Source organism: Schistocerca americana, chromosome 1, assembly GCF_021461395.2.
Source record: "Schistocerca americana isolate TAMUIC-IGC-003095 chromosome 1, iqSchAmer2.1, whole genome shotgun sequence".
Classification (NCBI taxonomy): domain Eukaryota; kingdom Metazoa; phylum Arthropoda; class Insecta; order Orthoptera; family Acrididae; genus Schistocerca; species Schistocerca americana.
In genome coordinates, this window is record NC_060119.1 from 218196600 (window position 1) to 218213570 (window position 16971).

General features: G+C 43.4%; 1 protein-coding gene across 1 annotated transcript in view; it reads left to right on the top strand.

Annotated features, from left to right (window-relative positions):
* Positions 1 to 16971, top strand: part of LOC124621604 (protein couch potato-like) — a 183169-nt gene that overhangs the window by 20986 nt on the left and 145212 nt on the right. Inside the window, exon 4 of the mRNA XM_047147154.1 lies at positions 8581 to 8722. Within this exon, the coding sequence (XP_047003110.1) occupies positions 8581 to 8722 (142 nt within the window). The remainder of the gene's footprint in view (positions 1 to 8580; positions 8723 to 16971) is intronic.

The following is a 16971-nucleotide window of genomic DNA, read 5'->3' on the forward strand; positions in this document are numbered from 1 at the left end:
CATAATGAGAAGCATACATCAAGGACCCAATTGACCTGGTCACTACGTAAAGACTGAGAATGTAACATTGTATAAATATCTGCATTACAGTATTTCAAAAACATAACATATAAATGATCCAATAACAATCACGTACTTAAAGTTAGTGACAGGATAAGGTGCTATCTTGTAATTTTGTGGCTCATACAAGTTATTAGAGACCCTGCCCATAAGTTTTTCCAGCTGTATATAACTTGCTGATGACGTAGATGATGTATACAAGAGTCATTATTCTGTTAACGTACAGTAAAAGTACATGGAGTGAAGAAGTAGGACACTGGAATTGCTGAACCCATGGTAATAAGATCAACAAACCATACCTATCTCCAAAGTAAGTTCAAATAGTAAAAATTTATCTTGATTTCTAACCATTTCAGCCACATCTTTAGGTTATTTATCAAACAATGTGCACTCAAATACAGAAATTCAAAGAATAAAAATCTACCTATATTAAAAACTAACAACAGATACATTTATGTAAAAACCACAATTTACCATATGTCAAAGCAATTTTATAAATACTCTGAAATTTAATACGAAAGGACTATTACAGGTCACTGTAAACTACTTCTGCGTGTTAGGATGGCATGATTGTATTAAAATAAATTACTGTGCTACGTGACGATACTGGATGACATTTCGATTTCTCTTCATGACATAATGAGATCTTTGGACTGCGACGCAAAGTCACTTCGTATTTGTTGTTGCCTTCTCATATGAATACGACGATTTCAGAAGACGTAAATGCTATGAATGAAATTTTTATTACGTGTTTCATGTGGATTAAAATATTCAGTGCGTTGTGTTTCAATATTCATGACAAATGAAATGTTTTAATGATTTTCGTAAGTATGTGATTCCTAGACGCCAATTTGTGTTGTCTTAATGTTGTTCTACAAATTGGAATGTTGTGCTGTTCCGTACCAGATGTTGGCTTACGGTCGAAACCAGTAGTACTAATAAAATCCAGTAAATGCAGTTCAGTGTCATGCGTTTTTTGAAACAAATATCGACTGATGTAAATTGCGTTAAAAAACCTATATTCTTTTTATCGGCCCAGCCCTCTCACTAATATTACAGAATAACGACCACTGGAGTATATAGCTCCTTTTCATACATGTCTAAAAGCTTTCGTGGCCGTTGTCATTCAAGGTTAAATTGTCTAGGATGTAAGGGCATGTCATATTACTCTTCAAATTTCATATCCAATAGTCGTCGTTTCAGACAGTCGAGGACAACGGAAGAGTCCTGAAGAAGACACCAGCAGAAGGGCTGAAACGTCAACAGTTGGAGAAGAAATTGAAGACGATCATGACGCAGCCTTACAACACAGATCTTAACTTGAACCTCCTTTACACCTTAGTGAAACGGCCGCCCGCTGAAACACTTGTTGCTTGTTCCGATACCTTTAGAGACAACCACTATGAAGCAGCAGGTTTTGTCCAAAGTCGGGCAGGAAGCGCCTCGCATCGGCCACAGTCCAGGGTAAGAGGCTTTATCGAGCGCGGTCACACCTCTGCCGGCGGGAGCACCGGCCGTGATGTATGCGTCTCCGGAGCACCATCCCTCAGCCGTTGCCCTCTCGAGGCCGCGGAACGGAATACAGCGCCGCCCTCTCTCTACAACCGGCACCTCCGCAGCCCGGCCGGGGCTTAATGGTTTCCACACGCAACGGCCACTCGGCCAAGTTTTCTGCCCTCAACCCGTTCTCCACAACACGCGCCAGCTCTGCGTTTGCCACGAATCGTGAAAACTTTTATAGAACTGGGGACAACGTTGCCCGTGGACAGGTGGTCGGAAACAGTGTCACACATTCTTTAAAGAAATATTAAGGGTTATTACCATAAAAATTATTATAAACATATGTACAGGAACACTTATTCAGATTATTGTAGTAGTGGTTTTTCATTCTACAAACCGGTTTGATGAAGCTCTCCACACTAGTTCACCCTCATCTCTGCATAAGTACTGCAGTTTATAACAGACGATCCCCAGTGTATATGCAACATAGTGCGACTGAGCAGCGATGGTAGGCAAGGGATTAGTGTCTTTTCGACACTGCAGTGTGTACAGCAAATGAGAAAAATTGAAGTATGGCGACGTTATTACCAAATGCGTCCAGACAGGACCAACATGCAGTTCTTTTTTTTTTTTTTTTTCTTGGATGCCGAAGGACAAACATCGGTAGATATTCATCGGAGAATGAAGAATGTTGAAACATGGGACTTAGGGAACGACAGGATTCGGTGTGGATGGGGCCTTACACAGTTATCGTTGGTCGCTCAGCTTTTTTTCTAACTCACGTACACTTTATTTGGAACCAATTGCAAATGAGGTTGACAATAAGGAACAATTATCAAATTTGACTATTAAGACACAAATTCTAATAAAAAACTTCTTAAGCAAGTTGCACTCACGGCTGAAGGCCTTATTAACAATCATCACAATATGATCAAATCAAGAGAGAAGTGGGCCTCAGACAGTGCTCCAAGGATCGACCAGGGAAAGTCGTTCAACTTCGTAAACGATGAGACAGTCAGCCAAGAGTTGTATTCACTTAACCGGATGGCAACTCAAACTAGTGACAGTTTAAACGCTGACCAACACTTTTGCACCATCTACCTAACGTCTGGTAACCAACACAACGATGGAATAACACAGACAAGGTGGAACCGGCAGATGGCACTCCGTCTTCAGAATCCAGTGTTTAGAACATCCAGAATCAGAAGGAACCACTACGACCAAAGGAGGCCAACAGAAACAACATATCCGAACCACAATCAAGGAGGCTAACTACATGCCTTACCGGACAGCAGCGGGGCAAGGTGAAGAAAGGTACACTGCCGCGAAAATACGCTAACCTCCAGGGCGGGTAACTGGGGCGTTAGCGACCACTAGGCAGAAAAATACCGCTGGTTGAACTTCACAATAAAGGAATTCAATGACTAATAATAAGAAGCGGAGGATGGCTAACTAATTTCTCCAACTCCAAACACTCCACTTGTTGCTCTTCGTCTCAGCGACCCTGCGCGCAGCAACGCTTGAGGAAATGGCGTGATCTCAAAATAGTGGCGGTTTCACCACTGGGTTAGTGTTCACTCAGCTCAAACGTCCTGGGTCCGGTGGACAATGAGGTTGTGGCCCTCGCAGCTACAGCCCCTCGATCTGGCAATGCCTGCGTCCCGCCAGCAGTCCCGGCCTGTCCTCACGCTGCCGGACCTCACTGCTGCTCCATCCCAACAGCAACTCCTGTCACACTCCGATCCGGAAAACACTTGATGTCCCTCCCAAGATAGTACCACGGTACTAGATATCGATAACCGCTACTGCTGCTGCCACTCACGGATAACTCTAGCAGACGTCGTGTCGCCAGTAAACACAAGAAGGAAACGAGACGCCACTCTCCCTATTACACGATGCCAACTTACCAACGGCACCAACGCGAGCCGCAACATGGCTCAAAAGTTTAGGGGGCAGCATGTCTGTTGAAAACTAACTTTGTGGAATGGTGCACCAAGCTCCGTGCTGGTCGCAATTCGACACAAGACGCCTGTCGATCTGGGAAGCTAGCCTCATCCAACGCCATATCAAGTGGGAGACACTGAAGCGCTCGCCCTACATTCCTGATCTGTCCCCATGCTATTTTCGTGCCTTTGGTCCCTTAAAAAAAACGCCCTGAATGGTCGACGATTCCTATTGGACGAGGATGCGCAGCAAGTAGTTACGGACTCCTTCGCACAACAGAATGCGGTGTAGTACCAGACTGATACCTTCAACCTGTTGAGTCGTTGGGATGATTACATCAATGCTCACTGCGTTTTTGCCTGGTTGGCGTAGCTATCTGGACTGTACAGCCTTCTAGCAGGAACTTTTTGATCGCCCTCGTATACTAACCTGAACCTGCTTACTACAGTGAATTCTTTAGTCTCCTCCAACTATTTTTATGCATCACGCTTTCCTCCACTGCCAAACTGACGATTCCTTCTTGATGCTTCTGAACGTACCCCTCAACCTATCCACTTTTTTAGTCGAGTTGTGCCAAGAATTACTTTTTTCCCAAATTACATTCAGTACCTCTTCGTCAGTCAACATTCTTCTGCTGCACCACATTTCGAAAGCTTCTGTTCTCTTCTTATCCACTTTCACGTTGGTATAAGACTACACTCCAGAAAAACAGCATGACAAAAGACTTTCTAACATATAAATTTAATTTCAATATTCCTAAATTTCTCCTTTTCTGAAATTTTTTTCACGCTATTGCCAGTCTGCATGTTAAAACTTCTCTTCTTCGGCTTTCGTCAGTCATTTTACTACCAAAACATGTCTGATTTTAATGTCTCATTTAGTAATTTCGCTTTCTCAGTAGCACCTAGATTCCATTACCCTTGTTTCTATTTTTTTGATGATTGTCTTAGAACTTCGTCAAGACGCTATCCATTCCAATCAACTGATCTTGCGAGTTCTTAGCTGTATGCCAGAATTACAGCGTCAACACCAGACCTCTAAGATTCATTTCTTCGTACGAAACTTCAGTACCCTTCCCTAAATTTCTCCTTTGTTTCTTTCACAGCTTACTCACTGTACAGATTGAACAACATCGGGGATAAGCTGTAACCATGTCCCACTTCCTCCTCAACTACCGCCGCTCTTTCATGTCGTACGACCCTTATACTGCAGTCTGGTTTCTGTAAAAGTTGTAGACGAAATCTCATTCACTGTATTTTATCCCCCCTACCTTCAGACTTTCCAGGAATGTATTCCAGTCAACACTGGCAATGAACGAGGAGGATTTTTGGTGATAATGACTCATTGACCGTGTTCACTCATTACAGGTTTGTATATATCATGTACGTGACCAAATCAGAAGGCAGTCAGGTGTGTTCCCATGAGTTAGTGAATTTTTGAGAAGGATGCTACTGTGACTTATTCTTGAGTGCGGCTGAAGTGTTTAGGATTCGCACTGCTCGGATTAAAGGAAGACATCGAAGCAATTCAGAGGCGGGCTGCTAGATTTGTTACCGATGGGCTCGAACCCAAATCGTAATCACTGGAGGAAAGGCGACATTCTTTTCGAGTAATGCTAGTGAGAAAATTTAGAGAACCAGCAGCTGAAGCTGACTGCAGAACGAGTCTACTACGTCCAGCGCATATTTCGCGTAAGGATCACAAAGAAAAGATTGGAGAAATTAGAGCTAAAATGGAAACATACAGACAGTCGCTTTTCCCTCACTCTGTTTGTGAGTGGACCTTGAAAGGAAATAACTAGTAGTGGTATGGAGTACCCTCCGCCATGCACCATACGGTAGCTTGCGGAGTATGCAGATGTAGATGTAGATGTAGATGTTTACAGTGGCTACTAATCACGTTGACCACCTGAGTTTTGGCCTCTTTGGCTTTCGCAGCAACAGAGTTACGGCTCTTATTTTAGCATTAAACCTATAAAGATAAAATTAACACTTAGTTCATTTTTGAATTAATTTAAAGAACGCCCTTATAATCCGTCATTATTTAATCGTCAGAGAGTAATAAGCCCATTACCTCATAATTTTTCCCGTGTAATACATTCTGAAAAGTACTACGTCGTTAACATACCACAATTTCCACCATAAAAATTTACGTTGTGTTGGTGATTAAAGAATGACTATCCACAACTATGTTTTGATAGAAACTTGCATAAAGATTTAGAACAAGCTTGTTACTTTCTGGCATTAGTTAACAGTACAAACTGAGATATCAATATGTATTTGAAACAAGGGCTCAAATGACGCAGAGAGGAGACAATTTCTTAAAACTTTTTAAAAGTTGCTTCACGAAGTAATTAAAAAGTTCTTCAGCCTCTTTCTTTTCCCAGAACACCCTTGCACACTTTACAAAACTAGCCTGTACTAACAATGTATTTTTTGTATATAGAGCTACAGAGACCATAACGTTTTTTGATTTTTTGTTGTGTTGTGTTGTGTAAGCAACCGACCGCTCACCAGTCCCACGCAGTGCTTTAAATGACTGCCGAATCTGGGTGCCACAACGACCACCACAGCACGCATGCTGGCCGGGACGACCTCTCGCTGACCTCTGGAACTAAACGTAGTGACCTCAGCACCGCAGCTTTCCAGAGGGCAAATCACTTGTGTCCATAGCGCTCTGGCATTTAAGACTTCCGCGGAAACAAATCAGTACTGTCCGACCTAATCTCGCGCACAAATTTATTTCAGAACTTTCTCGCCTATAACTGGGAACTGAAATTAAACAAACCACAATAACTAATCCACTGAATTTTTTAATCCCAGAGTTCTACCCATTGCGTGAAGGTGACATATTCTTTTGTTGTCCAGCAAACTCAGTTTTACGGACAATAGTCTGACAAGTGATCTATTCATCTTCATTACACGCAGCTAGTGATGTTCTTGCAGCATTTGTTTATATTGCAGTGCAAATAGTTATCTATTGGGTAAACACAACAACCATATCCTAGATAATTATCATTTTATGGCGCTATTCTAGACGCCTAATTTTATCTTAGAGATATTATTCAAGTACACGAGTGCTATATTATGTATGGAACTCTCTTGTACATTTTATGCCAGATGCTACACTGAATAATGAGCGCAAAAAAGTTCTGTTGATGACTTAATGAAGTCGAGATTGTATATAAGCATACAATAAATAGTTATCTGGACCGCACTGTAATGAAATACTTTAATATTATTGATACCTGTAGGCTCCACTACACATTTTACTAAAAACTATTGACGTTCCTAAATGTGCTCGTTGCTTGGACTTCAAACGGACATGTCCTGCTTGTTTCACACACCACATTCACTAAAGTTGCGATATAATGTGTCAACCAATTTACAGAAATAAACTGTTTGCTAGGTGACTCTGCAGTTACACTTTACTTGAATGACCTGTATTTAAAAGAAAACCACTCACCAGCTCTACGAGGAGGAGGAGTTGTAAAGTTTTTAATGACAACCTCGAAAAAAAATCCTGTGGACACAGTACCAAAGTATGCCACTAGAGGAGCCCCCAAAAAATGCTCGCGTTTGTCCACTTTTTGTTGATATGAAATTAGCTTTCTGGACGTGTCTATACAGCCATTTCAACGGAGAAAGATACAACAGTGTAATTCGTAGGCTTTCGCTGCCGTTGGCATTTTGGATAAAATAATATTAGGTCACTGAACCGCTCTGAAGGGGACCGCAGCAACTCGGTTGAAACATAGTCGGTTTACTTGTTTTAGTAATTTACAATGATGTGACCCAATACCCAAAATTACTTTATCCAAACACGAGAGTGGATTTCAAAAATTTAGAACATTCTCTAGCGCAAAGCCGCGCCCAGCTACAAATTCACATTGGTAGAGACGTGTCATATGACATCATGCAGGCGATTTCGTGTCTGTTATGACGGTACGACAACACGACACCCAGTCAGTCCTTTTCTTTTCTTTTTCTTTTTTTTTTTTTTTTTTTGGCATCTAAAACGCCGTGCAATGGTACTGTGTCAGGACGATTTCCGTTTGTTCCAGGAGGACTACAGACGGACAAAAACTTCACTGCATAAGTTCATTTTTCCTAGGTTATAATTAAAACCTCTACGAATTCTCCTCGTGGAGTTCAACAGACAGACTTTACTAGGCATGCTCCAATTCTAGATAGTTTATATTTATCGTCCTCGGAACTTAACACTGGTCCACCCAGTGGACGCAAAGATTAATTTGTAATGCAAAATATGGTGCAATTCCTCCTCTTTCACGTACACAAGTCTCGGACGGGTGTGAATTTGGCATGAAGAGAGGGGAAAAGCCTAGTGCTGATCGGGAAGTGAAGCCTAAAACTCACACACACGCACACACACACACACACACACACACACACACACACACATATGGAATAAGAAACGTTCTCATGCAACAATTAGAGCACCTAGTTTTCAGTTTTTTTAAAAATCTATCACCACCCTTAACTTAGTAACCACAACTTAATAACTGATAATTTACGGTTGCACCACACAGGTGTGATCAGAATCAATGCAACGAGCACGACTTAAAGCATACTTCACAACACCAGACGGAAACGCTTGATTAGATTTCGCATATCGTCAACTGGTTGGACACAAGAAAATACATATTTCATAAACAGATTTGCACTGTCCTCTAAATCGTTGGCAGCTTTATTTCATATTAAACTCACTTCAAATTTTTCTCTTTACTCATTTCCCTACTGATAAAGAGGACCGCACTCACCTGTAAGTTTCCCCGTAATATAGCTCCTGTTGCTTAAATATTTCATTGTCAAACAAATATTAATAAAATAAACTGCACTGATTGGCTGTTAGAACACGCTATATTACATTACCACCCTGCTAAACACGTACCGAACGTCCTGACACCCATCTCGCTGTACTGTACTTTATCCGCGACCCCGACAACTGGTGAACGCTTGGCCGGAGTCCGGAGTCATTAAAAGCACTGCTTCCTGCCAGTAATTTTTCTCTCTCTCTCTTCTTTTTGTTTCCTTCTCCACACAACTTTGTTTGCAGCAGGGCGTACGGTTCGACCCCGACATGCCCCAAACGATCCGCCTCGAGTTTGCCAAAAGTAACACGAAGGTTAGCAAGCCGAAGCAGCAGGCCGCGACCGCTGCGGGCACCCACCCGACTCTCATGCACCCACTCACAGGACGTAAGTAGCTAGAGCAGCTCATCACATCTCACCTCACCTCACCTCACCTCACCACACCACACCAGCCCCGTCCCAACCCACTGACTCACTCGAGCACCAACTCTTCACCGCTAACCGCTCGATTGCCGTCGCCGAACGCACCTCGTCGCCAACTGTCACGCCTACCACCTGGTGGTCAACTCGTTAACTCGTTGTCGCGACTACTTGTTGATTGGCGACATCCCTATCACAAGTGGGGCACTTGTTTGATTTTGTGACGAGTCAAAGGAGCAACTGGCTGTGAAGAAGCATCCTTGCATTCCTATAGTGCTATTTTGTGATCAGAGGGAGGATATTTAGAGGTATCAACATTGAGATTTTATGAGACAGACGAGTTCACTTCGACAAGGATGGTCGCCTGAGACTTACCATAAGTGTTTATGGAAACCACAGAAAATCGAAATAAATGTAGCTGGACAAGTGTTTGAAACTCAGCCCTTCTGAATACATCACATTAACAACTGTGCCACCTCACTCTGTAATATGGCAGAAATCACAAAACTGAGAGCCATCTCAATGCAAAATAATGCAGCTGCCATCCTTAAATTTAGAGTTGTACCAGCTGGCTCAGTGACAGAAATATGCTTCCAATCCATGCATTCGAGTTGCTTGGGTCAGCGAATACATTTTATCAACAATATTCAGTAAATGTTTCTGTGCATTTGCTAGGCTTTTTAGTGCAGATCCTAGTATCATCAGTTCTGACCCAAACGTACCACAATGGTCTCTAAATCAAAATTACCATTGAAAATAAAGGTGGTTGCCTAAATTCCTGACAAACCACTTTCAGATATTCTATGAACTAATCTGGATGTGCTCCACAAGCCTTTACTGCAATAACATGGGTAAAGTCTTATGTCACCAATATCTGAGGCTTCCTTTTACTCACAATGGGCATTAGGTAGCATTAAGTATCAGTTTAAAACCTCACACTAATGTATTAGTTTGTACAATTTTATTTGAACGCCACTGTCCCTCACTGGATATGATCGTTAGCTTGGTGTAAACTATGAAAATGAAATGAGCGTTTGGCGTCATTGGCCGGGAGGCCCCTTACGGGGCAGGTCCGGCCGCCTTGGTGCATGTCTTTTTACATTCGACGCTGCATTGGGCGACCTGCACGCCGGATGTGGATGAAATGATGATGAAGACAACACCCAGTCCCTGAGCGGAGAAAATCCCCGATCCAGCCGGTAATCGAACCTGGGCTCCGGAGGACGGCAGTCTGTCACGCTGACCATTCAGCTATCGGGGCGGACGGTTTGAACTATGAAATGATTTCTCCCAACTGATGCGGGTGGATCTGTAATTTTAACCAACCCAGAATCAAAGTGGAGCGGTGGCAGAACTAATTAACTGTTAGCGAAATCCTAGGTCCCACCAGAAGTCTAATCGCGAACTTTTATTTTGTATTCTTACAAGAGACGCCACTATATCTACTGCATGGGGTACAAGAACGCAAACCAAAGAGGATGGATGTTAAATGTATTTTGTAATAGATAACTTTCATCAGCAAGAATGCCTGTTACTATGAGAAGACATACATCTGTAAATCTGTGTTAAAGAATGGTCGTCTAATTGACAAAGATTTTTGAATAAGGTACTAGCCTTTTACTTGGAAAGATGTGACATCAAACATATTCCATTCACAATAGAGAACATCGTCCGTGGTTTCCATACGTTACATGAGATGAATGCTCGGATGTTTGCTCCCAGACCAATGGATAGCTCATTTATCCTTTCTTGTCTGACCACCTATCTCTCTACGATATTTCAGTGCCTGAGTTACTCCGAATTATGACGCAAAATTTCATCGGACATGCATGCATGTCCGAAGGAGGAGGCACTGCGGCGACTGCTGCCGTTACTCGTACATCCATTATGTACACAGTCACTGAAATATCGTATTTATCCACCGATACCGGGCGAGCCATGTCCCACCTGTAGGGGAATATACGCAATGGATGTGCGAGTACAGGTTGCAGACACATGGTTGACGATATGTCGAAGTTGGGGTCTGGTCGTGAACCGTGCACGGATAGCCAATTTGGTAAGGTGACCGCTCGCGATAAACGAGGAATTGGGCACAAATTTTCGTTGTCGTCATTCCATTATACAGCTGATGGTTGACCATATTCGCAAATGCGAATATATTTCATATACCCCACTCTCTCTCTCTCTCTCTCTCTCTCTCTCTCTCTCTCTCTCTCTCTCTCGTGACCACCCTGAAAAGGAATTGTATACTCACAATTGAAAAACACGTACTTTTAAGTACAAAAAGGGCATTAAAATGCTGCTAGATTACCATCTTCCCTCACGTTACAGTTACAAGGTAAAATGAAGTGTGTCCTCCTTTATCATGACGGATCATTTTGCAATGCGTGAAAGATATGACGAGGTGCGTTGGACGGCGATGCAATCACATCTCACCCCCATTTCATCCAACCCGCATTGTACAGTACCATTGTAGCTTAAGAATACTAGTGTAGCGCTGGGTTTTGTTGTATAGCATTTGTAAAACTAATCAAACTGTAGACACTGCAGCCTTTTGGATTACGTAGTGTATAATCTAATTCCGTTTAATTTTAGAATGTCCGTCGTGCTACGGGGAGAAGGTAGGTGAACTCTGTCTATGACAAATGATGCCTAACTATGTGAACATGCCTGTATTGTACCTTTACAAAAATTTGAACTTCCAGGGAATGATTTGTTAGTTTATGTTCGTGTATATGTACAGAGAAGGTGTAACCGAATAAGGTGAGTGCTCTATATGTACAAGTTAATTAGCTTTCTCGATATAAATAGACTTAAGACTTTTGTAAATTGCAAATTAGTGTGGATTGACAGGTAGACCAACAGCAATCAGCTAAGATAATTGCGCTTCTAATTTCTTCATTTCGCAGATACCTCCTCGAGTGCTTCGATGACTACGATTTTTGTTATGTAACATTTAAGAGAAATACTGTGTAAACATGATGTGTCTTCGCCATAATTGTGGAGAAAATATTTCACAAAGCCAAAAAACAGAAGTTACTCTTCCTTTCAAAAGGAAAACAATAAGCATTTGCCATATGTTCAGTCTATATCTATATATTCTTTCCTCTACTGATAACAGAACTGTAAGATCGATGTGTCCATTTGTTTGATTGAACTTGACGAATTTTTCTTTTTTTTTTTTTTTTTTTTGGCGGGGGGGGGGGGGGGGGGAGGAGGCTTTCACAGGCAAAATGATCGTACCCTGAGGCAACGCATAGGCTTTATTTCATCAAAATCAGGTCACGAGAAGAAAAGAGATCGTGATCTAAAGTTTTATCGAAGTCGGTCGTGTCTGTCTGCTGGAACACGCTGATCTCCATAACTAAAAGACTAATTTTCATGGGGCTGTCACAGGTAACTTGAGCATAGCTTGGGGCTCTACGTCTGTATTTTATCAAAATCAAATCATGAAAAAATGATATCCCAATTTAAAGTTGTATACATACTAATGTTATAAATGCGAAAATAGTTCTGTTACGTTTTGACGACAAAGCTGCTGAACCGATTTCGAAGAAATTTGGTATGCAGGTAGTCTGAACCCTGAAGAAGAACACAGGGTACTTTAGAAAGCAAAACAAAAAAGAAACGACGACCTTTCAGGCGATGGAGAGGGGAATGGAATGTATTTGCACACATCAGTAACAGAAATCGTGTCAAAAATTATTACATTTGTTACATAATAACGTGAAGTCTGGATGACCGGACTGGAATGTGTATCTTGCTCATCTCAAATGCCTACCCAGATTCTCAAGCACTGCTCAGTTGACTCGGTGAAAGAAGGAAACACCTTACGCAATAGAAGCAGCACAAGTTGACACTGTCGGGACTGCACTATGTTCTGAATCTCCCAGTTAGCTGCACTTTGTAAATAAAGCAAAAGCTCAGATAGTTTTCTGCCTTAGAAGACTACCCTTTAACACAGCTGCAAATTTTTCATACACTGCTTCTTCCGCGGCGAGTTTGCGAAAACTTTGGGCAAATTTTGCAGCCGATTTTCCGACAGTACTCAGCCCGCAGACTTAGCGCTCACAATTCGAGGTCGTCTCGTTCCATTTTCACCGAGAAAAAAAAAGCTTGCGAATTTTCAAGCTTCTCTCTCTCTCTCTCTCTCTCTCTCTCTCTCTCTCTCGTTCTCGTTAATTCACAATCTGCATTTTTTTCTATGCATCCCGGAAAGGCGCAAGTTTATCTCGAAAGTAAATTTAATTTTTCCGCCTGCAGGGCTGTGTCACCGGCACAAAGGAGCGGCGCGAGCAAATAGCGTTAGGCTTAATTATTACTTCTAGGCGAAGGTGAGGAAAAGGGTAAAAAGTTCTTTTGCCGTAGTGGGCGCAGTCAGGGATTCCTTCTTCGCTGCTGGCTCCGAGGCGAAGAGACTGCGTGGGTGGCGCTTCCGCCCCGGCAGATGGAGGGTGCAGAACTGTGGGGCGGTCTTCCCCCCCACCCCCCCCCCCCCACCCCGCCAACCCCCCGCCGCCTTTATCCGGGGGCAGGCGAGCCGACCTCTCGTTTATTACTCGGGCTGTAAAAACTTGGCAACTAATCTCACGGGAGCGCTGGGGTTCGGAGCTGGTGGGGAGTGGGTGGCAGCACCTCGTCTGGACTCACATTGCTCATTAAAAGCCAGAATTACGATTACGCTAAATAATGTGCGGGAAGCGTGTTATGGCAGCGTTAATGAGGCGCTTGTGCGGGCGCAGAATTACTTGGGGGATGCGTCCTTTGTCGAGAGCACCGGCTGCACGCTGCAGTGTCCCGCCGTTCGCCAGCGCTATCGCCTCGCAGCTCACTCCCCTAACCTACCAGTCCGTCACCCCGCGTTTCTTTGAACTCACCTGGAAAATTTATCTCGGTTAGTTGGCGGGTGAATGAAAACACCCGCCAAAAAGCATACTGGATCCGCTGAAAATAAACAGGCCTGAACCTTTCGGCTCAGAGAACGTGGGGTTCGGTTGTTTGGGGCTGTGACCAAACATCGAGGGCGTCAGTCTCATCGGATTAGGGAAGGACGGGAAATGAAGTCGGCAGTGCCCTTTCGAAGGAACCATCCCGGCATTTGCGTGGAGCGATTTAGGGAAATCACGGAAAACCTAAATCAGGATGGCCGGACAGGGGATTGAACCGTCGTCCTCCCGAATGCGAGTCCAGTGTGCTAACCACTGCGCCACCTCGCTCGGTCAGTGAACGTGGACAGTGTTCAGGGACCGCTAGGCTATTACGGTATCTTTGATCGCTGTCGTTGGACAAGAAGTCAATAAATATGAAAACATTTTTCGTCAATATTCTGACAAGTTTGATGCGGACACCGTTGCTCTGCTGTGTCGAATCTCTTCATCTCACAAGGGACACCTATGACCGCGAACACTCGGAACCACACTAAACCATGCTTATATCAGCATTCGATCATAAAAAAGCAGTGGTTGCATTCTACCACAAGTGACATTTTAGTAAAGGAAAACAAAGTAACAAGATATGTGTACCACAGTAGGAAAATTGTCCGTAACTCAATGATGTCAGTGTACCATTACAATCAACAATGCCAAATACAACAGCGCAAAACACACATATCCTACACACCTGATAGTGCTTATATTAACCCTCGTAGTGCAGATGTGGGATTTCGATGAAGTGGTTAAAACAAACTGGAACAGAACAATATGCTCACCTCAGTAAAGACACGTTTTCACATTTAAAATCTCTTTCCCATTCAAGCAGTCCAATATGAAAAGCCACACTAATTACGTTTACTGATGATCATATGGGTATATCAATATCATATCCCGCCTTTAGCCAAGCTTATTGCAACACAGGCGAATGCTTTGGTGCAGAATATTGATTGCAAATTGCATAGTGAAGTTTGATGATGAAATAACGATCCTATCTCTTTTCACTTGTGGTTTGGCACATTGTATTCCTATGAAATCAGCAATCCTTCTGATACATAGCTTATATTTCCGAAAGAAATAAACATCAAGGGGTTCTCAACATTTTTTTCTCGTCGGTGGCAATATCTTCTGCATAACATCTTTGTATGGAAAACGTGCATCTAGAAGGGTACGATCTGTATGACCTGACCAGGAATCACCAATAGACTACTTTCACTTGTCACATGTTCGCCAAGGAGTGAAGTTATAAAGCGTTTCATGTGTTCTTTAGTTATTTTTGCATTTTGCTTGCTTCCACATGAATGTTTTGTGGGTAGGCTGTTTCAAGTTTCTGGAAATATTTGGGCCAAAAGTGTCTTGTACCTCTTGAAAACAGATGTAAAATTTGTTTGCTAGTCTGCCTATTATTCACAAAGCTACATCAATTGTGTAGCTGTGGGTAGAGCTCTTTGCAGACTACGATACACTAGCTATAGTTTTCTCTCCTCTGTGAGACTGCGTTAATGATGACGACAATTCATACTGGAACTGACTCTGGTCACTGTTCCAAAGATTTCCTTTCTCCACAAACCGCTATGTCGGAAACATGCTCACTCCCTCCATAGACTGTTGTGCCTTCGTACTCTTACCGTCTTCCGTGTCCACAGGTGTGACAAGTGCAGTAATATGCCCGGATGAAATGCCATATTCAGCCTGAAGATTGTCGATAAAAGAAATCAAAGCTTTGGATTGTCCATACCAACCATTTTTTGCACTTCTAGTGACCACATGTGCAGATTTCAATAGTGAACTGTAGATCCATACGATCTTGCTCAATAAAATTGATGATATTACATGTTTTTTTTTTTTTTTTACTTTATTGTTATTTTAAAGCCTGTACAACAGGCAGGCTGTCAGCAGCACACTACGCTGCTCTTCAGCCATAGAATATACAAGCAGAGAAAACAGGAGAAGACACATAACTTACAGAATGTGGGCAATAAAACAGGAGACACATAGAGACAAACACGGAGCCGTTCACACTCGTCGATAATCCACACTGCTAACTGATGAGACGACGCACAAACTCTGAAGATGACGATGGCACTGGTGAACGAGGGAGTGTGACGGGGAACACTGAACACTAAACACGACGGCACACACTAGACACTGATGGCGATGATCTCCGGCGCGCGAATGTTCACCATGCGTGTGCGAGTCCGGGGACCTGCCAAGAGAGGAGGAGGAGGAAGGGGAGTGGGAGAGGGAGAGGGGAGAGCAGAGATGCCACGGGCAGGGGAGAAAGGGGGAGGGAGGAAGGGGGAGGGGAAGCCCGGGGGGAAGAGTGGCGGAGGGAGGGGATGGGGGAAAAGGAAAGAGAAGGGGAGGGAGGGGAAGGGAGGGAGGGAGGGTGCCTAAAGGAAAGGACATCGGAAGTGGGTGGTGGGGCAGGGTCAAAGTTGATAGGAGGGGTAGATGGAGGGGAGGAGGACATCATCAGGGAGGGGGAGCTGGCGGAAGCCACCTTGGGAGAGAGGAAGGAGGGTGGAGAGATGGAGACCGGGCGGGACGTGGGAATACAGGCGCGGCAGCGGGCGGGGATGGGAGAGGATTGGGGAGACGAGCGGGTGAGGAGGAGCGAGTTTACGGGAGGTGTACAGGATCCGTATCCTTTCAAGGAAAAGGAGGAGGTGGGGGAAGGGGATGAGATCATACAGGATCGATATTACATGCTCTTTTGTAGTTTTTAGTTGCGACAGTATGTTTCTTTTGAAACCAGCTCCTTACCCGATTTCATTTCGATATTCAAAACGTCGCAGCTTTTTCCCTAATATTTGGACCACACTGATAGGATTAATTCTCTTTATGATATCACTGTACTCAACAACACGCATGCGACCACTCCAAGAGACATTAGCACTGCAACTATAGCATTCACGCAGCTCGAGCGCTTGATAGTGCAGCTACAACATGCCACCGTCTGATGGCGTAAGCAGACAATTCCTGAGTTTTGCATGGAAATGACGCAAATCACTGTTGTTTTTATGATGTAATGTTAGTCTAAGTATGATTTCGTGTGGTTCCGAGCGTTCAAGGTCAAAGCCCTTATCAGAGTAGTTCTTTCACTCAACGTCCTCAATTATTAGTTGAATACATTTTGTATTCTTCTTTCCGCTACAGTTTTCAAACTCTCTGGCACTGTCTGGTGACACAGAATATATCTCCTGTCACATGCAGACGTTTCGTGGTGCCACTCAACCTGTAATCTCTTCCCGGATTTCCATATTTTCGGCAGAGCCCGTCAAAAAA